The sequence below is a fragment of the Oncorhynchus gorbuscha genome, linkage group LG01 (assembly GCF_021184085.1).
Source record: "Oncorhynchus gorbuscha isolate QuinsamMale2020 ecotype Even-year linkage group LG01, OgorEven_v1.0, whole genome shotgun sequence".
Taxonomy (NCBI): domain Eukaryota; kingdom Metazoa; phylum Chordata; class Actinopteri; order Salmoniformes; family Salmonidae; genus Oncorhynchus; species Oncorhynchus gorbuscha.
In genome coordinates, this window is record NC_060173.1 from 39,762,526 (window position 1) to 39,784,859 (window position 22,334).

The following is a 22,334-nucleotide window of genomic DNA, read 5'->3' on the forward strand; positions in this document are numbered from 1 at the left end:
GTGGACCTTTACATTGGTGTGCAAAGAATATGAGAGGGTTTGTGTTGAGAGTGGGCGCTACAGATCATCTTTACACTGTAGCCATGCCAGTTAAGCAGTCTGCTGCTATTTCTATTTGATTTGGAGTATTTTGCACTATTATCTCGTGTGCATCATGCAGTGTCCTGCCATATGGCCCTGTAGCCCTATGTAGCCCTATGTAGCCCTATGTAGCCCTATGTAGCCCTATGGGCCGGTCCCCCTCCCCACTCTTTCCCAGTGCTCAACAGGCAGGGCTCCATTCACACAACTTGGTACGGAGAGAGAAGGGGGACAAACCTTGCAGATGGGCAGGTTCTCCTACAGGCCGTCCGACAGGCAAGGTGGGTGGAAAGAGAAGGCAGGGTGACAGTTAGTCAGTAGGTCCATGATTAGATGGGGGTTAGAGGGGGGGGTTCATACATGGGGGGGTTATGGTAGGGCAGCGGCTACTGTAACATGCACCGGATACTCTCTCTGTATCGTTCAATGCGATAAACTAACTCACTCCTCTCTGTATTCCTAAGACCCGGACTAATATCCAGTCACAGTTCATATCCCAAGCAAATAAATATGATGGAAATACCCATGAAGAAACTCATGAGCATCAGTCATAAGGCTACAGCGCTCAACTAAAGTGGTTGGATCCAGAGTTCGGTTTTTCAGACTGTGGCCTTGCTGAGGGGAGAAACTCTAGTAGATGCTTTAATGCGTGTCTCCATTACACTGATCTCTTCCACTTGTACAGTTACTGGAATGGGGAGGAGGGGGAGAGACGGGAGGAGGGGGAGAGAGAGGGGGTGGGGTAGAGGAAAAAAGAGAAAGTGGGGGGGGTACAGCTAAATCTATCAATAAAAGAAGATGAAAGTCAGGTTAAACACAATATGCTAATTGAAATGTGTTGGCTGATTAAGGCGATTGAAAGGAGAGCGGGCGTGCTGTGAGTTCTGGGCGCCGGTGATTAGGGCGGCATTAGTGTCTGCATGCTTTTCCTCAGGACGTGGTGGAGAGAGCAGAGCCGTGTGTGTGTCGATGTGTGTGTAAAGGAGAGAGTGAGAAGGGGTGGGGAAGAGGCCATGCGTGTGAGATGGAAGAGCTCCTGTCCTGAAGTATGTCTGCCCACGCGCACAGACAAAATGGTGCGCCGCTCGCATATTCTGGCCAAATATCAGTAGTAGCAGTAGTACCGTACAAATATTTGTATCAGCTACCATGAGTTTGTACAACAGAAGGGTGCTAAAAACAGCTGGGTATTGACAACAACAATACAGTCTCTCTCTTTACCTTATTTGTTGCTGTAGGTTGGGTTGCTAAGGCAGTATCTGCTCGCTCTGAATTCCCTTCTCACTCTCCCCGCTCCCTCACTTCTCTCCCCCGCTCCCTCACTTCTCTCCCCGCTCCTCTCCCCGCTCCCTCACTTCTCTCCCCGCTCCCTCACTTCTCTCCCCGCTCCTCTCCCCGCTCCCTCACTTCTCTCCCCCCCGCTCCCTCACTTCTCTCCCCGCTCCCTCACTTCTCTCCCCGCTCCCTCACTTCTCTCCCCGCTCCCTCACTTCTCTCCCCGCTCCCTCACTTCTCTCCCCCGCTCCCTCACTTCTCTCCCCCGCTCCTCTCCCCCGCTCCCTCACTTCTCTCCCCCCGCTCCTCTCCCGCTCCTCACTTCTCTCCCCCGCTCCCTCACTTCTCTCCCCCCGCTCCTCTCCCCGCTCCCTCACTTCTCTCCCCGCTCCCTCACTTCTCTCCCCGCTCCCTCACTTCTCTCCCCCCTCCCTCACTTCTCTCCCCGCTCCCTCACTTCTCTCCCCGCTCCCTCACTTCTCTCCCCCCGCTCCTCACTTCTCTCCCCCCGCTCCCTCACTTCTCTCCCCCGCTCCCTCACTTCTCTCCCCGCTCCCTCACTTCTCTCCCCCGCTCCCTCACTTCTCTCCCCGCTCCCTCACTTCTCTCCCGCTCCCTCACTTCTCTCCCCGCTCCTCTCCCCCGCTCCCCTCACTTCTCTCCCCGCTCCCTCACTTCTCCCCCCGCTCCTCACTTCTCTCCCCCGCTCCTCTCCCCGCTCCCTCACTTCTCTCCCCCGCTCCCTCACTTCTCCCCCCGCTCTCTCCCCCGCTCCCTCACTTCCTCCCCCGCTCCCTCACTTCTCTCCCCGCTCCCTCACTTCTCTCCCCCGCTCCTCACTTCTCCCCCCGCTCCTCTCCCCGCTCCCTCACTTCTCTCCCCCCGCTCCTCACTTCTCTCCCCCGCTCCCTCACTTCTCTCCCCCCGCTCCCTCACTTCTCTCCCCGCTCCCTCACTTCTCTCCCCGCTCCCTCACTTCTCTCCCCCGCTCCTCACTTCTCTCCCCGCTCCCTCACTTCTCTCCCCCGCTCCCTCACTTCTCTCCCCGCTCCCTCACTTCTCTCCCCACTCCCTCACTTCTCTCCCCGCTCCCTCACTTCTCTCCCCGCTCCTCACTTCTCTCCCCGCTCCCTCACTTCTCCCCCGCTCCCTCACTTCTCTCCCCCGCTCCTCTCCCCCGCTCCCTCACTTCTCTCCCCCGCTCCTCACTTCTCCCCCCGCTCTCTCTCCCCGCTCCCTCACTTCTCTCCCCCGCTCCCTCACTTCTCTCCCCGCTCCTCTCCCCGCTCCCTCACTTCTCTCCCCCGCTCCCTCACTTCTCTCCCCCCGCTCCTCACTTCTCCCCCGCTCCCTCACTTCTCCCCCCGCTCCTCTCCCCGCTCCTCACTTCTCTCCCCGCTCCCTCACTTCTCTCCCCGCTCCCTCACTTCTCTCCCCGCTCCCTCACTTCTCTCCCCGCTCCCTCACTTCTCTCCCCCGCTCCCTCACTTCTCTCCCCGCTCCCTCACTTCTCTCCCCGCTCCCTCACTTCTCTCCCCGCTCCCTCACTTCTCCCCCGCTCCCTCACTTCTCTCCCCCCGCTCCCTCACTTCTCTCCCCCCGCTCCCTCACTTCTCTCCCCCGCTCCCTCACTTCTCTCCCCCTCCCTCACTTCTCTCCCCGCTCCCTCACTTCTCTCCCCCCGCTCCTCTCCCCGCTCCTCACTTCTCTCCCCCGCTCCTCTCCCCGCTCCCTCACTTCTCTCCCCCCGCTCCTCACTTCTCTCCCCGCTCCTCTCCCCGCTCCCTCACTTCTCTCCCCCGCTCCCTCACTTCTCTCCCCCGCTCCCTCACTTCTCTCCCCGCTCCCTCACTTCTCTCCCCCGCTCCCTCACTTCTCTCCCCCGCTCCCTCACTTCTCTCCCCGCTCCCTCACTTCTCTCCCCCGCTCCCTCACTTCTCTCCCCCGCTCCCTCCCCCTCTCCCCGCTCCCTCACTTCTCTCCCCCGCTCCCTCACTTCTCTCCCCCTCCCTCACTTCTCTCCCCGCTCCTCTCCCCGCTCCCTCACTTCTCCCCCCGCTCCCTCACTTCTCTCCCCCGCTCCCTCACTTCTCTCCCCCGCTCCCTCACTTCTCTCCCCCGCTCCCTCACTTCTCCCCCGCTCCCTCACTTCTCCCCCCGCTCCCTCACTTCTCTCCCCCGCTCCCTCACTTCTCTCCCGCTCCCTCACTTCTCTCCCCGCTCCCTCACTTCTCTCCCCCGCTCCTCACTTCTCTCCCCCCGCTCCCTCACTTCTCCCCCCCGCTCCTCTCCCCCGCTCCCTCACTTCTCTCCCCGCTCCCTCACTTCTCTCCCCCGCTCCCTCACTTCTCCCCCGCTCCCTCACTTCTCCCCCCGCTCCCTCACTTCTCTCCCCCGCTCCTCACTTCTCTCCCCCGCTCCTCTCACTTCTCTCCCCCGCTCCTCTCCCCGCTCCCTCACTTCCCCCCGCTCCCTCACTTCTCTCCCCCTCCTCTCCCCCGCTCCCTCACTTCTCTCCCCCGCTCCCTCACTTCTCTCCCCCCGCTCCCTCACTTCTCTCCCCCCGCTCCCTCACTTCTCTCCCCGCTCCCTCACTTCTCCCCCCCCGCTCCCTCACTTCTCTCCCCCGCTCCCTCACTTCTCTCCCCCGCTCCTCTCACTTCTCTCCCCCGCTCCTCTCCCCCGCTCCCTCACTTCTCTCCCCCGCTCCCTCACTTCTCTCCCCCGCTCCTCTCCCCCGCTCCCTCACTTCTCTCCCCCGCTCCCTCACTTCTCCCCCCGCTCCCTCACTTTCTCCCCCGCTCCCTCACTTCTCTCCCCCGCTCCTCTCCCCGCTCCTCTCCCCCGCTCCCTCACTTCTCTCCCCCGCTCCCTCACTTCTCTCCCCCGCTCCCTCACTTCTCCCCCGCTCCTCACTTCTCCCCCCGCTCCCTCACTTCTCTCCCCGCTCCCTCACTTCTCTCCCCCCGCTCCCTCACTTCTCTCCCCCCGCTCCCTCACTTCTCTCCCCCCGCTCTCTCCCCGCTCCCTCACTTCTCCCCCGCTCCTCACTTCTCTCCACCGCTCCCTCACTTCTCTCCCCGCTCCCTCACTTCTCTCCCCCGCTCCTCACTTCTCCCCCCGCTCCTCACTTCTCTCCCCGCTCCCTCACTTCTCTCCCCCGCTCCCTCACTTCTCTCCCCGCTCCTCACTTCTCTCCCCCGCTCCCTCACTTCTCTCCCCCGCTCCCTCACTTCTCTCCCCGCTCCCTCACTTCTCTCCCCCGCTCCCTCACTTCTCCCCCGCTCCTCACTTCTCTCCCCCGCTCCCTCACTTCTCTCCCCGCTCCCTCACTTCTCTCCCCCGCTCCCTCACTTCTCTCCCCCCTCCCTCACTTCTCTCCCCCGCTCCTCTCCCCCGCTCCCTCACTTCTCCCCCGCTCCTCACTTCTCTCCCCGCTCCCTCACTTCTCTCCCCCGCTCCTCTCCCCCGCTCCCTCACTTCTCTCCCCGCTCCCTCACTTCTCTCCCCCGCTCCCTCACTTCTCTCCGCTCTTTGTGTATTGGTGTCTCTCAGGACCACACTGGCCTTTTTTTCCACAGGCTTTATTGTTTTCCGCTGTGCAGCTGCAAAGCATGGAGGAGCCCCCTGCAGGTGTGAGTTTGCGTGGTAACGCTCTGCCCCCCCTGCTCTTCCCACCCCTGCCAGCAGGGGGCGGGGCGGCGCGCTGGGCCCGTTGCCCCGCTGAGTCCTGCCAAGCCGGGGTTAAAATGACACTCTGAACTCAAAAAGCACTGTGATTAACCACATAGGTGGGACCCCCAGTCAAGGGCCCAGGGGGTGGCCCCACCGTGGTGCACAGCACCCCCTCAACAACCCCCCCCCCAACCTTACACCCCTCTAGCCTATAAATAGGGAAGATGCAGAACCATTGAACTGTATGCAATTTCCTAGAACAACCCTTCCATCCCTATTCCCTGTCATTCTGAGGAAAACAAAATGGCGTAGACACTGCTGTGATAGCTTTTGTCTTAAACGTAAAGGCTTCACCACATCATACAAAATAGTCATTTGTAGTCATGCCTGATTGCCTGTAGTTAAATAGCTACGTCTTCATGGACATTTAGAGGCTCTTAAAATCCAAACCTCAATCCCCACATTAGTCCTCACTAATGACTTCAATCTGTTCTTTCAATATTCTATCGTTCTCTACTCTGTTCTTTAAATATTCTATCGTTCTCTACTCTGTTCTTTTCTCCTTTACTTCAGAATTTCCCAGCTTTCCCCTCTCTCAGCAGCCACCTTTCTACTATTTTGTCATCTCCCCACGGTCTGTCTTGCTAGTGGTATCCCTCCATCTGGGGGGAAAGGAAATGAAAGTGATCTGGCTCTCTGACACTCTCTCTCCCTGGGAAATGAGGGGCTCTGGTCCGACACTCCTATTGTTCAGCATGTGGCCTCTCACTCCCTCTCTCTGTCTGCTTCCCCCTGGAAGGGCTGGACTATTATTATTGCGGTTATCTCCATCGTGCGCAGACATGGGCATCAGTCACAGCCCACACGGCAGGCACGCCGCAGGGATTTACAACACAATAGCAGAACACTGGGTTGTCCCCACTGGCAGGTTATCACCCCGGCCCAAAATGGCTTCTCTCTCTCTCCTCTGCTCTCCATCTGAGGGCGAGAGATGAGATGTAGAGTCGCTGGCTGTTTGGCTTTGGCACTGTGTAGAAATGTATCGTGGGCGGAGAGTGTAAATAGTGTACACAAAATTGCAGTTGGTGGGTGTTAGTATACTGTAGGATGTACTCATTGGAAAAGTGTAAACATATGTCAAATGTATTATTTATGACACCATCACGTTGTTCATTCCTATTATGAAGCATGGTGTTAGGGAGAATATGGGCACTTACTTTAATGATCAAATACACTGTTGAAGACGATTCGAGTGCCAAGGAATTGCCATATTAACACATTCATGCTGAAGAGATGAAGAGGAAAAGGTACAAGTCTTTAATAACAGAGAGCAGTTCCCCTCTCTCTCTCTCTCTCTCTGTGTCTCTCATCCCATTATATCTGATTTAGTCTGACAGGGTTTTTAGGGGGCCATGGGTACACACTACACTGCTTTACCCTGTGAGCAGTTAGTGCAGCGTTGGGGGACTCTATCACATTACTGGATTAGATCATACAGTTGGAGGTCTCGCTGCCTCCCTTCAAATCACCTGTCCTCCAGGACAGAGCAAAACGCTGGCAACAGCCATGAGGAAAGCTGCATAATCACATTCCAGTCTCCCGAGCTCTCAGTGCAAGAGGCGTCACTGCAGTACCTGGTTCGAATCCAGGCTGCATCTCATCCGGCCGTGATTGGGAGTCCCATAGGGCGGCACACAATTGGCCCAGCGTAGTCCGGGGTGGGCCGTCATTTTAAATAAGAATTTGTTCTTAACTGACTTGTTCTTAACCGACTTGCCTAGTTAAATAAATAGACTCCCAGTGGAGAAACGCTGACAGGCCAATGTGACGGGGGGGGGGGGGGGGGGGGGGGTGAATCTTTAACAAGGTGAGGGAGGCCGTAGGTAAGCAGGTTTATCTGTGTGTTTGATGTGAGTGTAACAGAATAATAATTCTGCTAGTGTAATCACACGTGACAGTGTGAGCTGTCTGAGCCGTGTTGTTAGGCAGTCTCCTCTCCACCCAGCCGTGGTACGTCTACATTAAACAATCAGAGAAATAGGAATGGACAGGCAGTGGGAGAAATACACCCATTCCCCTAGGTCCACTGCCTCCTGGTGAAGGCCTCTCGTATGGCAGTTGCCTGGCGCACCACTCAGATGAATTAAAACACCAGGTTTTTACACCCCCTTTTCTCCATGTAATCAAGGACTTTTCCGTGCCTGCTCCTCCATTTCTCCCCGTCTCATCGATTACCCTCCACACTCAAACTTGGCTAGCAACACAAAAATAAATCCACAGCTAGTGAGGATGCATGCATAACAAGTCATCTGAGGGAAGCATCAACTTCAGCTAAACACATCAGTTCACGGAGCTTTGCTAACCACACATGCACCTCTTCACTCTACAATAACTGTGTCCCAACCTTTCCACAGAGACAGTTCCAGGTTTAGGCTTTAGGGAGATCTCAACATCTTCAATGCTAAGTGAGTTTGTGTGTGTGCATCCACACACTCTGTGGGGTAGAGGTGTATAAGATAAGTGACAGTGGGGAAGTTGCACAAATCCCCCTACACACACACACACACACACACACACACACACACACACACACACACACACACACACACACACACACACACACACACACACACACACACACACACACACACACACACACACACACACACACACACACACACACACACACACACACACACACACACACACACACACACACACGAGTGTACTCACACAGGAAGGAGATAGGAGCCGCATTGAGCAGATGTTAGAGCTTTCAGGAGGTAAACTGATTGAGATGCAGTGTCACCTTGTTAATGATCATCCAATACAAAACTGGGAGGGGAGAGTGGGGGTATGATCACACCTTCACAAATGTCACACTGTGGATAACAGGGCCGGGTAGGGGAGGTGTCAGCAGTGCACATCTTCACCGTGCAAATGTGAAGAGAGCAGGGATGTACAATTGGGAGGTGTGTGTGTGTGTCAATGTCAACTGTGCAGCTGAGTTTATTTCAGGTATCTCAGTTACATCAGGGGGACTTGTTATGAGAGGGGCTCAGATATTATATATGACAAAAGATACCCACCCAAGCTCAACCACAACACACACATCTCTCTACCACACACAGGCCTGTGACGGCAGATGCACATTAATAACATGTATGGAAATGTAAGATGAATGTCTGAACACCAACGAAGTAGCGGAGAGGAAGAAATGAAGTGGACATGATTATCACTGCTGACCAAGGCGTCGACAAGCTAAGCCGCACCGCCGGAACTTTATCATTAGTGATGTGACGCACAGACAACAACACACACTGAAGACCTCTTGTTCTAGATCACTCATTCCAAAACTCCCTCTCTGCCACAATGATGAAGACTGCATCCATCACCTTACGAACTGTAAACAATGGAGTAGAATGCAGAATACCTTCACTGTTGCTACTGTTCTAACAAACTAATGTATAATATAGAATGTGTGTACAAGGTAAAATGTTTCATGACATTTTAGGTTGGAAATGCCTAGTGAGAACTAAGACTTGCGCATTCTGAAGGGTTTCTATTAGGAGAAAAGAGGAGGGTAAAATATCAAAGCTCAGGGATGACCTCAGCAGTCATATATCAAAGCTCAGGGATGACCTCCGGAGTCATATATCAAAGCTCAGGGATGACCTCAGCAGTCATATATATCAAAGCTCAGGGATGACCTCCGGAGTCATATATCAAAGCTCAGGGATGACCTCCGCAGTCATATATCAAAGCTCAGGGATGACCTCCGCAGTCATATATCAAAGCTCAGGGATGACCTCCGCAGTCATATATCAAAGCTCAGGGATAACCTCCGCAGTCATATATCAAAGCTCAGGGATGACCTCCGCAGTCATATATCAAAGCTCAGGGATGACCTCCGGAGTCATATATCAAAGCTCAGGGATGACCTCCGCAGTCATATATCAAAGCTCAGGGATGACCTCCGCAGTCATATATCAAAGCTCAGGGATGACCTCAGCAGTCATATATCAAAGCTCAGGGATGACCTCAGCAGTCATATATCAAAGCTCAGGGATGACCTCAGCAGTCATATATCAAAGCTCAGGGATAACCTCCGCAGTCATATATCAAAGCTCAGGGATGACCTCCGCAGTCATATATCAAAGCTCAGGGATGACCTCAGCAGTCATATATCAAAGCTCAGGGATGACCTCAGCAGTCATATACCAAAGCTCAGGAATAACCTCCGCAGTCATATATCAAAGCTCAGGAATAACCTCCGCAGTCATATATCAAAGCTCAGGGATGACCTCAGCAGTCATATACCAAAGCTCAGGGATGACCTCAGCAGTCATATATCAAAGCTCAGGGATGACCTCAGCAGTCATATACCAAAGCTCAGGGATGACCTCAGCAGTCATATACCAAAGCTCAGGGATAACCTCCGCAGTCATATATCAAAGCTCAGGAATAACCTCCGCAGTCATATATCAAAGCTCAGGGATGACCTCAGCAGTCATATACCAAAGCTCAGGGATGACCTCAGCAGTCATATATCAAAGCTCAGGGATGACCTCAGCAGTCATATACCAAAGCTCAGGGATGACCTCAGCAGTCATATATCAAAGCTCAGGGATGACCTCAGCAGTCATATACCAAAGCTCAGGGATGACCTCAGCAGTCATATATCAAAGCTCAGGGATGACCTCCGCAGTCATATATCAAAGCTCAGGGATAACCTCCGCAGTCATATATCAAAGCTCAGGGATGACCTCAGCAGTCATATATCAAAGCTCAGGGATGACCTCAGCAGTCATATATCAAAGCTCAGGGATGACCTCAGCAGTCATATACCAAAGCTCAGGAATAACCTCCGCAGTCATATATCAAAGCTCAGGAATAACCTCCGCAGTCATATACCAAAGCTCAGGAATAACCTCAGCAGTCATATACCAAAGCTCAGGGATGACCTCAGCAGTCATATATCAAAGCTCAGGGATGACCTCAGCAGTCATATATCAAAGCTCAGGGATGACCTCAGCAGTCATATACCAAAGCTCAGGGATGACCTCAGCAGTCATATACCAAAGCTCAGGGATAACCTCCGCAGTCATATATCAAAGCTCAGGAATAACCTCCGCAGTCATATATCAAAGCTCAGGGATGACCTCAGCAGTCATATACCAAAGCTCAGGGATGACCTCAGCAGTCATATACCAAAGCTCAGGGATGACCTCAGCAGTCATATATCAAAGCTCAGGGATGACCTCAGCAGTCATATACCAAAGCTCAGGGATGACCTCAGCAGTCATATACCAAAGCTCAGGAATAACCTCCGCAGTCATATATCAAAGCTCAGGGATGACCTCAGCAGTCATATACCAAAGCTCAGGGATGACCTCCGCAGTCATATACCAAAGCTCAGGGATGACCTCCGCAGTCATATATCAAAGCTCAGGGATGACCTCAGCAGTCATATACCAAAGCTCAGGGATGACCTCAGCAGTCATATATCAAAGCTCAGGGATGACCTCAGCAGTCATATATCAAAGCTCAGGGATGACCTCAGCAGTCATATATCAAAGCTCAGGGATGACCTCAGCAGTCATATACCAAAGCTCAGGGATGACCTCCGCAGTCATATATCAAAGCTCAGGGATGACCTCAGCAGTCATATACCAAAGCTCAGGGATGACCTCAGCAGTCATATATCAAAGCTCAGGGATGACCTCAGCAGTCATATACCAAAGCTCAGGGATGACCTCAGCAGTCATATATCAAAGCCGACAGATAGCGTAGCTTTTTAATGATTGTTTCGTAATCTCCCCAAGAAAGAGAGGAGTGAGAGGGAAAGCAGAAAACTCCTCCTCTGTGATCTCTCCTCAATTTTCTCACCACAGACGCCTCGACAGATAAAGGTAAAGACACTGCTCTCTTTCACTGTTGAAAAACATCATCCATCTTTGAAGAGAGGTTCGAAAGAAATAAAATAATAACATTATTGAAAATAATCTGCCTCAATTCCATAATTAATCTCCAGTTTTTCTGAAAATTCTGATGTTAATTAACCCAAAATTCCCTCCATGGCGGCTGAGAGAGACGAGCGTTCAGCCTTTCCCCCTTCAAGCACCCCCTATCTCTCCCCATCGCGGTACAGTCTTTTAGGGGGAGAGAGCGCTCTGAAAGGAGAGGATTCTCAGGCTGGAGGGCTGAAGGTGGAGATGGGGGAGGAGAGAGAGCATGGGGACATGGATGGGATGGGCCTGGAGAGAAGCTCTGTTCCCAGCCAGACTGGGCTGAGATAGGCAGCACGCCTGTACACTATAGCTGTGGTTCTGTTCTGTACCAGCTCTCTCTCTCTCTCTAGACAACTACTGCAGGACTCAGGAGGACCCACGCACTGAAAATACATCAACCGGCACAACTCCGATATCAGCTGTCAGGCCTGGAGAAGGCTGGAGAGTCGCTGCGGCTCTCAGTGTTCTGCCATTTTTTCTCTCAAATGACTCACAGGCCAAGCTTGTTAATCTACACTACAGTACACTGCAGCAGCAATTATTAGTTACAGAATAACAACACAGAGGGAGGAAGCCCGTAAAAAAAACTACAGAGGAACTTTTCAGTTTGAGCACACATACCTCTGTGCTGCATCAGAGCCTGTAAATCTGATTTGCCTCCAGATAGCATGTGCTAGGAAATGTCATCCACCTGGTGGGAATCAGGGGGGAGTCTGTCTGGCATCTTTGGGCTGCTTCTAAGGTCTCGCTAACTTTTTTGGAGACCTATTTACAACATATTATTACAATGATATGCATACTGTGGGTGAGGTAATGTGATCGTCCATGCCTCCTAACTCTCCACAGTGTCCTCTACATCCAGGTGTGGAGGTCAGTGCGAGGTGGTGAACACACAAGGTTAGTAGTGGGTGGCCAATCAGACCATACAAAGGAAATGCTCTACGGTGCCATTATTTTATACTGCAGAGGACAATGTTGGTTATTCACCATATGGCTGGTTCATAAATGACTAAACTGAACCTGCTATTTACCGAAACCTTAGCATTTTCCTATATTGTACATAGATTTCAATGTTACTGGTAGAGCAGAGAAAAAAATACTTTGTCCTTATAATGTCCTAGAGTGCACACATGTTAGAGAGAGAGGGAGAGAAAGAGAGAGAAAGAGAAAGAAGAGAGAGAGAGAGAAAGAGAGAGAAAGAGAGAGAGAAGAGAGAGAGAGAGAAAGAGAGAGAGAGAGAAGAGAGAGAGAAGAGAGAGAGAGAGAGAGAGAGAGAGAGAAGAGAGAGAGAAGAGAGAGAGAGAGAAAGAGAGAGAGAGAGAAAGAGAGAGAGAGAGAGAGAGAGAGAGAGAGAGAGAGAGAGAGAGAGAGAGAGAGAGAGAGAGAGAGAGAGAGAGAGAGAGAGAGAGAGAGAGAGAGAGAGAGAGAGAGAGAGAGAGAGAGAGAGAGAGAGAGAGAGAGAGAGAGACATTGAGGGCTATTGTCTGGGACAAAGTCCAGTAATGAAGAGGAAAAAGGGAGAGCAAGAAAAGGAAATGTTTGTTGCCCTTTTACTGTACTGCACGGCCTGCAGTCACACCCCTGGTCACATAGTGAAGAGTTAACGGAGCAATCAGACCTGCAGCCACGGCCTCAGCTGCGCAGTCAAGTGTTAAACAATGGAACAGCTGTCGAGTGCGGCAGCTCCACAAATAGAGCTGTTCATTTCACCTGTCTGTCTCACACCTGTGTGCTGTGCAGGCCGGGGAGAGAGAAGGCGAGGGCTAGGCCAAACAGAAGGCTGTGGAGCCAGAGGAAACTGAAAGGAGAGACGGGCACAGAGATAACAAACACACACGCGTAAACACACAAAGAGACTAGGCTGACTCACCAATCATGTGATTGGCTACGTGGATCTGGATCTCCCGTTCTGTCTCGAAGGTCATTTGGCATTTGATGCACTGGTACGTCTTCTTCTGCAATGCAACAGACAGGTAGACAATCGTTTTAGAGAGGGAATCAAACTGCTCATTCAATCACACACACACACACACACACACACACACACACACACACACACACACACACACACACACACACACACACACACACACACACACACACACACACACACACACACACACACACACACACACACACACACACACACACACACACACACACACACACAATACAGAAAGGATGTACTGGGGGGGGGGGGGGGGGTTAGAGGTTTCTTCTTGCTGTTACACTGAGCTGAAACAAAAGCGGAGGTAAAGATTGAGCGTCCCAGGGACCTCACTGTCAATATCTAGTAGAGCGAACAGGCCACACAATGCCTCAGCAGGGCCGAGCTGCAGGCCCCGCCGGGCCCAAATGAAACGCAGCCATGAATTCACACATCTAACTGAGCACAACTTCTTACTGACACGCTAGCCACTGGGAACTGACACACTGCTAGACAATACCGTTAAAATGTTTATAGTATTGTATGAGGGAAATCTTTTAAAACTGGGTTATTTTTGCACCCATGATAAGTATAAGTGGGAACAACATGGCATCAAATGATAAAAATCTTTAGATTTCAAAAGGATTAGGAGTGATTGAATACAATGACGTTCTAATGCATTCATTAGATTTGTCTAAATGCAGGGCCATTCAACTTTTTGTTGGGTTGGTAATAACTTCCATTTATTTTATACTGCAGAGGACCATGTTGGTTATTCACCATATGGCTGATTCATAAATTACTAAACTGAACCTGCTGTTTACCGAAACCTTAGCATTTTCTTATATTGTACGTAGATTTCAACGCAAATCAATGTGCTGATCAAGCCATAGTGGGGGAAAACATTATACGTGTGTTCTTACTTTAGGGATAGAAGAGGCATCCGTCACCTTCTTGGCCCCGCTGTTCTCCGGGCTCATCTCGGGGTGGTCCACCTGAACGTGGCTCTCCAGGTCCTCCAGGGACTCAAACTTCACAGCACACTCAGGGCATCGCAGCCCAACCACAGTCTTCTCTCCCCCGGCCTCCTGGGGAGTGGTGCCCCCACTCGGAGACTGGCCGTTGGTAGCCCGGCTCATACAGCCAGCACACAGCCCATAGGGCAGCCCGTTCACATCCAGCTTCACCAGATCCTGCTTGTTCTTGAACTCCTTGAGGCACAGGGCACACTTGTAGTGCTTGTGTTGCTGCAGCTGGCCATTGGGAGAGGAGGAGGCTGAGCCGCCCCCGCCTCCGCTGCCCCCGCCGGCTGAGAGCTTCTGCATGTGGAAGGTGCCGTGGATCTTGAGCTCCAGGGTGGAGGTGACCGTCTGCATGCATACCACACAGCGGAAGCCCGTCAGAGAGTTCCTCAGGTCTGGGTGCATCTGGCAGTGCTCTATGAAGTCCTCCTCGCTCTGCAGGGGCATCTTACAGATGCGGCAGGTGCCCGTGTCCAGGCTCTTGCTGTGGGTGACCTTGTGTTCGGTGAGCGTGAGCAGGGAGGGGAAGCGCTCTCCACAGATAGGGCACATGTAGTGCTTGGCGGGACCACGGTGGGTCTGGGCGTGCTCCCTCAGGCCATTCTCAGAGAAGAAGGTCCGTGAGCACACGTTGCACTTGTGGTTTCCCTTGATAAAGTCGGCCTTCTTCTTGCGGGTGCCGGCGTCGTCGTCCCCGGGCTGGATGTTGTGGTCCCTCAGTCGGTGGTTCTGCAGAAGACTCTCCATAGTGTATGCTGCTCCACAGATGTCACAGGCGTACATGGGCTCTGAATTGTCCAGCTCCTCCTCCCCTCCGCTGGCCTCATGGCTGTTGGCTACATCCTGACTCGCGTTCTTCAGCAGCATGTTCTGCAGGTCAGCCTGCTCCGTGGCCACTGTCGATCTTTCGCTTCCTCCCCCACGCTTGGAGCTCTGGGTTACACCGTTGGGTGTGCCATTCTGGCTTCCTCCATTACCGGTGCCGTTCCCCCCATCAAAGACACAGTGCTTCTCCCTCAGGTGCCTTTCCAGCAGAACGATGGCGTGGAAGGCCTTGCCACAGAAGCGGCAGTTGAACTTCTTACTGTGGGTAGTGATGTGGCACTGCAGCTCCACCTCTGTGCAGAACGTCTCCCCACAGAAGATGCACTTACGGGCCTTGCTGGTGACACCGGGGCCGGTGGGGTGCCCCAGGTGGCTGTGTTTAACGTGCAGCTCAAGGTCACTCTCCTTCCGGAAGTCCCAGGTGCAGGCTGTGCAGCGGAACATCTTCTTCTCGTTGCTGTGCTTGACAGCCAGGTGGACCTGGATAGACACCTTGGAGTCAAACACCTCCTGGCACAGCGTACAGTGGTACAGCACAAAGGTGTGCATGTCCAGCAGGTGCTTCTGCAGATCGTCCACTGAGGAGAACTGCTTATCACAGCTCTCACAGACGTACTGGGTGGACGTGGTGGTGTAGTGGACCGTCAGGTGCTGCAGCAGAGACTCCTGGGAGTCGAAGTCCTCTTTGTTGCACTGCGGGCAAGACTGCCTCCTCAGCAGCATTTCCAGGTGGGACTTGAGATGGGCTTGAAAACCCTCGAAGCTGCTGAAGCGTAGATCACACTGGTTGCAGGGGTAGTCTCCATTGGACCCTGCCGTGGTGGAGTCCCCAGCTAGCCTATGGCGTTTGGGGGAGGAGATCTCCACATCAGAGGAGGCGGGGCTGAGTTCCGCCACCTTTGCTTGCCGCTTGTTATTGGCCAGTGGGATGTTCTTGTGGTTCTCCTTGATGTGCTTGGTGAGCTTGAGCAGGGAGCCGAAGATGGGCGAGTTGGTGCAGTAGGGGCAGGAGTAGACCTCCATGAAGGACTGGGAGGGCTGCAGGATGGGAGACTCCATCTTGGGCATGCCTCCTCCACTGCAGTGGGTCTGCTGGATGTGCTCTGTGAGAGAGGACTCTGTGAGAAAGCCCATGGAGCACTGGTTGCAGAAGAAGGCGTGGTTGCCCTCCAGGGTGGTGGAGCCTGCGACCATTCCTCCAGGCAGGCAGTGGGACACACGGATGTGCTCCTGCAGGGTGTTGATGTCTGCAAACATGTCTGGGCAGTAGTTGCAGTGAAAGGCCGACACGTTGGTGAATTGAAGCAGGGGGAAGGCCGCTGAGGCGCCTCCGCTGCCTCTGTGGGCTTTGCGGATGTGTTCGTTGAGGTTGTAGAGCGTGGGCAGGGTGTCCAGGCACAGCTGGCAGGTGTGGTTCTGCTGGGGCTTGTCTGCATGGATGGTCTTCAGATGAATCTCCAGAACGGCCAGGCTGTTGAAGTCTCTCTTGGAGCAGTAGGGGCAGCTGTAGGTCACCTTGGCCGTCCAGTGACCCCCGTCGTCATGGTCAGAGTTCGGGGCCAGCTTGCGCCGGCTCTGGATGGGCTTCAGGGTGGAGTCTGGGGTGGAACCCCTCTCCAGAGAGGCGCTGGAGTCCGGGGTGGCGCTGCTCATGGATGCCACGCTGCCCAGCACGGGGTCAGGGCTGGGACTGTGATTACTGGAGTCGGGCTGCCGGTGGCTGTCCATGTGGCAGTAGACGTCCTCCACAGAGGGGAACTGCTCTGAGCACACGGGACACTTGTGTTTGTGGTTAGCGTGGGACGTCTCGATATGGGAGAGCAGCAGGCCCTCATCACTGAAGATCTCGGGGCAGTGGATACACTGCAGGTCAGAGCGGTCAGACAGCTGGGGGTGGCGGGTCACTACGTGCTTCTCCAGCTCGTCTGTCTGGCTGAAGGTCTCCTCACAGTAGTCACACATGTACAGGTCCTGGTCCATCTCCCCTCCACTGCCTGCATTGCTGCCACGCTTCCCCCCTTCCTTTTCAGCACGCAGGGCCAGGTGCTCCTTGTTCTTCCTGTGGGCCTGCATGTGGCTCTGCAGAGAGGACGTGGAGGAGAAGCCTCTCTTGCACACGCTGCACTTAAAGGGCTTGCTGGAGCTGTGGGTCTTCAGGTGGATCTTGAGATGGTCGCTGCGGGAGAAAGCCGCCTCACATTCCTGGCAGCTGTACTTCTTGTCTCCGGTGTGGAGCTTGACGTGGCGGTCGCGGCTGCGCTTGTGCTTGAACAGGCGGCTGCAGAAGGTGCACTTGAAGGGCAGCTTGTCGCTGTGGATCTGCTCGTGGCGCTTCAGGTAGCTGAGGCGGCTGAAAGACTTGTCGCAGAACTGGCAGGGGTAGGGCAGCCCCGCGCCCCCTTCCTCCTCCCCTGTGCCCATGCCCAGATCACTGCAGCCGTCCCCCCAGCATCTGTGACGGTGACGCCACGTCTTTGCTGGAGGGAGAGGACCCTACCCAGGAGAGCCCAGGGTCATCATCACCATCTGCAATGCAAAACACAGGCAGAATTAAAGCGTTAGAGAGGAGATTTAAAAAAAATCTAAAACAGAATAGAATTACAGACAGTCCCACAAGATTTAAGAAATAAGGACAAATTGTATTTTCTCTCTTCATCCTCCCTAAGCAAACATTCCCCACCCCATCTAGAATTACATCTGCCTTATCATATATTGTCATTATGGGGACAAGATTGAAATTCTGAAAACCGATTAGAAGACACCCAATAGTGAGGGTATATTCTTATATAACAATGTGAATGAAATAAAACATGGGATTCTGTATGCTTTTTTCCAGTTTGGTGCTGACACAAGGGAAAGTCTATTAATGCATACATAATATAAATATACACAAAGAGCATAAATTAACTCTGTCCTGCTTTGTGCAGTCTGAGGGGGCCTGCCACAGCCCTCACGTCATCTATTTAGCATCTAAACTAGAGCCGTCTGAAGGAGAGGAGAAACGCTCATGACTTATTGAGCAGGAATGCTGCGAGCCCGGAGTCCCACTGTGGCTCAGACAAACCCAGAATTCTCCAGCTCAGCCTGTTTGCTTTATTTGACTAAGTTTCACACTCTGCTCTAAATGCGTGAGGAGAGAAGCCTCTGGTAGTCATCATCACACATAACCAAATGTTTACAATAAGTAAACAGCCTCCCGCATTTCCCCTCTCCACACATCCATCTTATAAAACACGCTTTTTACATGAAACTAGTCTGTAGCTGGAGGGCACGTGACTCAATCTGCATCTCATTTGTATTTTGGCTGACAATCACACTCAAACAGGTAACTGTCCTCTCAGCAAAAGTAGGCTTCAAAACAAAGTATTAACAACATTCTTTATCTAAGAGAGAGAAGTAATTTGCTACTTATCTCTTTAAGCAACTATAAATATTTTTCCCTTCCCACTACCCACTCGTACAATATGTGTTATACAAAAGGTATGCACTGCAGATTTGGTGGAAAATAGATGAATGTGATGAATCGATGCACTCGAAAAATGTAGATGCTGTGCAGAGCAAATAAAAAAACTGCAGGGGTTTGTGGGTCATCTTGTTGTAAAAACATGAATTATGAATTTCACTTGGAGCTAGGAAAGGAACCTCTGCTCTAAAAGACTGTAAAATAGAGATATTACATGGAAGATAAAGGCAACAGGAGAGAGATGCCATCCAGCCGCAACAATGAGGAGCGTAATATTACAGGACGAGGGCAAGATAATAAACAAGTATGAACGAGACCAAGGAAATGGACAAAGATGGAAAGAAAAGATGCTGGGAAATATGTTTGAGATAATTTGTACAGAGAAGCGGAGGGGAAGCAGGAGAAACTAACAATTACAGCCTATTTATATGCTACAGATCAAACCAGTAACACGCTGTTTTGTTGAGTACATAAATCCTAACATAAATGCTATTTTGAGCCCAAAACGGAGTACCACCTGCATTGTGTGTGTGTGTATGCGTGTATCTGTGCTCGCGCGTGAGTGTGTGCTGTATTTATGTGTGGGTAACTATGTAAACGTGATGAAGGGGGGAACAACTCTGTTTCTCAGATTACAGTTAAGGCCTGTACCCCACTGTCTACACAGCTGGGGTGTCTGGACATCCCCTCCCTATTGTAGCCATTCCCCCCAGTCCTCCTCTCATGCCTTTGTGTCCGTGTCAGGATAAGAGTCATTCTGACACAAGTTAAACCCCGGCAACACAGGAGCGAGAGAGGGCCTCGGCGTCCCGAATAAAGAGAGGGGATGAAAAGCCCAAAAGGCCCTTAACTGGGGTGAATTCTTTGGCTGCACAATGAAAGCGTGGCCCCTGACAGGCTGGTCTCTGATGTGAGCCGAGTGGAGGTGAGAGAGCAGAGGGGAGAGCTGCTCACGACTGACAGGTACGCCGTCCTGCCGAGCCCCAGCCATGTACTGCACCACATCACACCACATACAAAAGGAACACTTGCTTGAGCATGAAGAAGAAGAAATAAATCAAATGAGAGCTAAATAAGTAGAGAAGTGGGAGGGAGAAAGAATGGTGAGGGAAGAAGAGAAGGAAAAAAACTCCTGGCACATGTGGTCATTCTGTCGAATTCTAAATCTATTAATGCTAATGCAATCCCTCTGACTGCAACAGAATGTGAGAAATCACTTTTGAGAAAGGAGATTATAGCCATTAAATAGCCTTAATCCTCAGAAGTGTGGCTGTCGGAAAATGGAAGATCACATGGCTTTTAGAGGGCTTTTGTCATCGGTCCGCTGGGGGACTTGGCAAGAGCACTAAACAGGGTAAGAAATTTCAATGAAAAGTTAAATTAGAAAAGAAACAGAAAATAAAGAGGGGGAAGCAGAGAGAAAAGCGAGAAAAGACTGGAATGGGCTCGCAAACACATGCTGCTCCCATGTCTCCTCACTCCAGCGTTCCCAAGCACACCCCTGATGGCTTCTCTGTCTTTATCTCGCTCTCCCAGTCTGTTCCACCCTCCGTCCGCCCATGTCTTTCATGTTGTTACTCATTACTGAATTAACAGGCTACAGTCATGGCTGCCCCTGGCGCTGGCCTTCACCTCCGCTGCCATGGCCCAGGTGGAGGGGTGGGGCCAGGCAGGGAGGAGGGAGTGCCTGGCAGATGGAGACACTGCAGTCCAGAGGAAGAACGGCCATCCTGCCTCCAATCAGGGCCCAGTAATTGGAACTGGCCGAACAAAACACAAGGCCACAGACGAAGGACCCAACTGAGCTCTACCTGAGCACGAGCATAGAGGTAGTGGATGGATGGAGCAGGGATGGCCAATTTTGGTCTGAGTTTCAAGAGGACGCCCCATGCTGCCCCACCCCCCACCTCGCTCTATCCAGACTGGGCCGGCCTGATGACGCCTGTCCCCTCTCTAATAGGCTGGCCAACCAGCCAGCATGCCGAGGCCGGAGCGTGGAGGAAACGCGGTAATGAAGACATGCCCAGCCTGGCGTCCCCAGCTCTAGCTTGCTCTTCCCCTCATCAGACACGAGGACAGAGGTCCGTCTCCCCGTGTACCCCATCCCAAAACCACGCCACCCCTGAGAAGCCGCTGTGGCGGCGTCTCCTCTGAAGTGCAACGGAAACACAGCCCCAGAAAGCAAAAAGCCAGGCTGTTCATTAGAGCAGGACGGCCTCCCTCCGTTTCCACATGATGTCCACAACACTGACTGGCAGACAGACTAACGCCTTCCTTCATGTCCAAACAATGTGATCATTAATAATCTGTTCTATCAACTGAACTGCTACTAAACCTGCTCCATATGCATATGGAGATAATCTGCAGTGTCAACGTGCTCCTCCTGGGGAGGAGCTTGACTGGGCTGACATCTCCTCTACTGAGACTTGATTAAAAGCAGGGGGTCTGTTTCTATCCTATTCTAGAAAGCAGTTGTCTGTAGTCACTCAGGCCTTGGACAACCGTGGTGTGTGTGTGTTATTTATGCCGTACACATCATTTCAATACCACACAACATGGTTTGGACTAGGACAAAAACAAAGTGGGTGACCATTGAATCAATATTTATGGATGATCAATAGTTGTAATGAAGAGTAACAGCAAGGTCCATAGCTGCTGCCACCCCCCAGTGGGTCAGAGACATCAGGAATCAGGTAACAAGACTGGCCCTACTGAGGGAGCAGTGGGTAATGTAGAAGGTCTTCTCTAATAAGACTACTGTACAGTATGTGTGTATGTTTATCATATGGGCTCACCTAGTCACATTCCCCTGCCCTCCACTCACACCCCTCCTCCCTAATTAACATTTCCACCTTTCAGTCTGGCTCCCTGCCCAAACTTCCACCGAGCTCCCTGCCTGGCTCCCAACCCCATCCCCTTGGCCCCCTTCCCATGGCCCCAGGCAGCAGAGACGCACCGTAGGGGGCAGAAAAACAACTTCCAGCCAGGTCTCTGACAGGGCAGCGCAGCATGCAGGCCAGACAAGCCTGGAGCAACGGACAAGCCGACAGGGGGAATGGAACTTTCAAGAGGAGAACTGCTCCCCATTTTCAAGCTCCTTCTGTCCTTACTTCTCACCTCTTCTCCCCTCTTCCTTCCTCCCACTATCAATCCATCGTTTCCAAACTTTTCCAGGGTAAAACTATCAACCTAAATTGTGGTATACTATGCTATAACTCAGTCCTCAGTCAAATACTGTATCACAACACACGCTGTTACTTCTGATGGGGTCTGAAGCCATGTGGGGTTGTTGTTGACCATCAAAATGTTTAATCTCCCTCTTTCGCAAATGTACACACATTTATCTCCCTAGGCCTAGTCTGTCTCTAGAGGTCTCCAGTCCACTGCTGTCCCTCAGACCCATGGGAAGCAGTCTGTCAGGGACCTGAGTACTGGAGGACACACACACACACAGGGTGGGTGAAGTCAGAGCGGACGCAGTCTGTCAGGGGCCTGAGTCCTGGAGGACACACACACACACAGGGTGGGTGAAGTCAGAGCGGACGCAGTCTGTCAGGGGCCTGAGTCCTGGAGGACACAGTCACACGCTGCCCACAGCCCATATGGAGCATTTGGCGCCCAAAAGTTCCCAAGCAGCCGGCCACATTCCCAGGGCAGAAGGTGAGGGGCAGGGGGCGTCGGGGTGAGGGGGGCATGGGGCGGCAACAGCTGACAGGCCTCTCCTCTATTCACCACCCAAGAGACATCCAGGTGACAGGAGGGGAACTGGGACAAACATGGGAGGTTGACCAGTATATGAGTCACTCAGTCCTAAAGACACAACCTTGAACCACTAAGGACCTCCATCACCCCTCGTACAGTGCATTCTGAAAGTATTCAGACACCTAGACTTTTCTCACATTATATGTTACAGCCTCGTTCTGAAATGTATTACAGATTTGTTTTCTTATCAATCTACACACAATACCCCATACTGCCAAACGAAAACAGATATTTAGAAATATTTGCTAAATTAAAAATCAAAAACAGAAATACCTTAATTACATAAGTATTCA

At 52.3% G+C, this 22,334-nt stretch overlaps 1 protein-coding gene across 1 annotated transcript in view; it reads right to left on the reverse strand.

The window, feature by feature from the left end:
- The window catches only part of znf423 (zinc finger protein 423), a 161,032-nt gene that overhangs the window by 64,431 nt on the left and 74,267 nt on the right, over positions 1–22,334 (reverse strand). Inside the window, 3 exon segments of the mRNA XM_046352421.1 lie at positions 12,913–12,997; positions 13,893–17,261; positions 17,263–17,342. Coding sequence (XP_046208377.1) covers positions 12,913–12,997; positions 13,893–17,261; positions 17,263–17,342 — 3,534 coding nt within the window.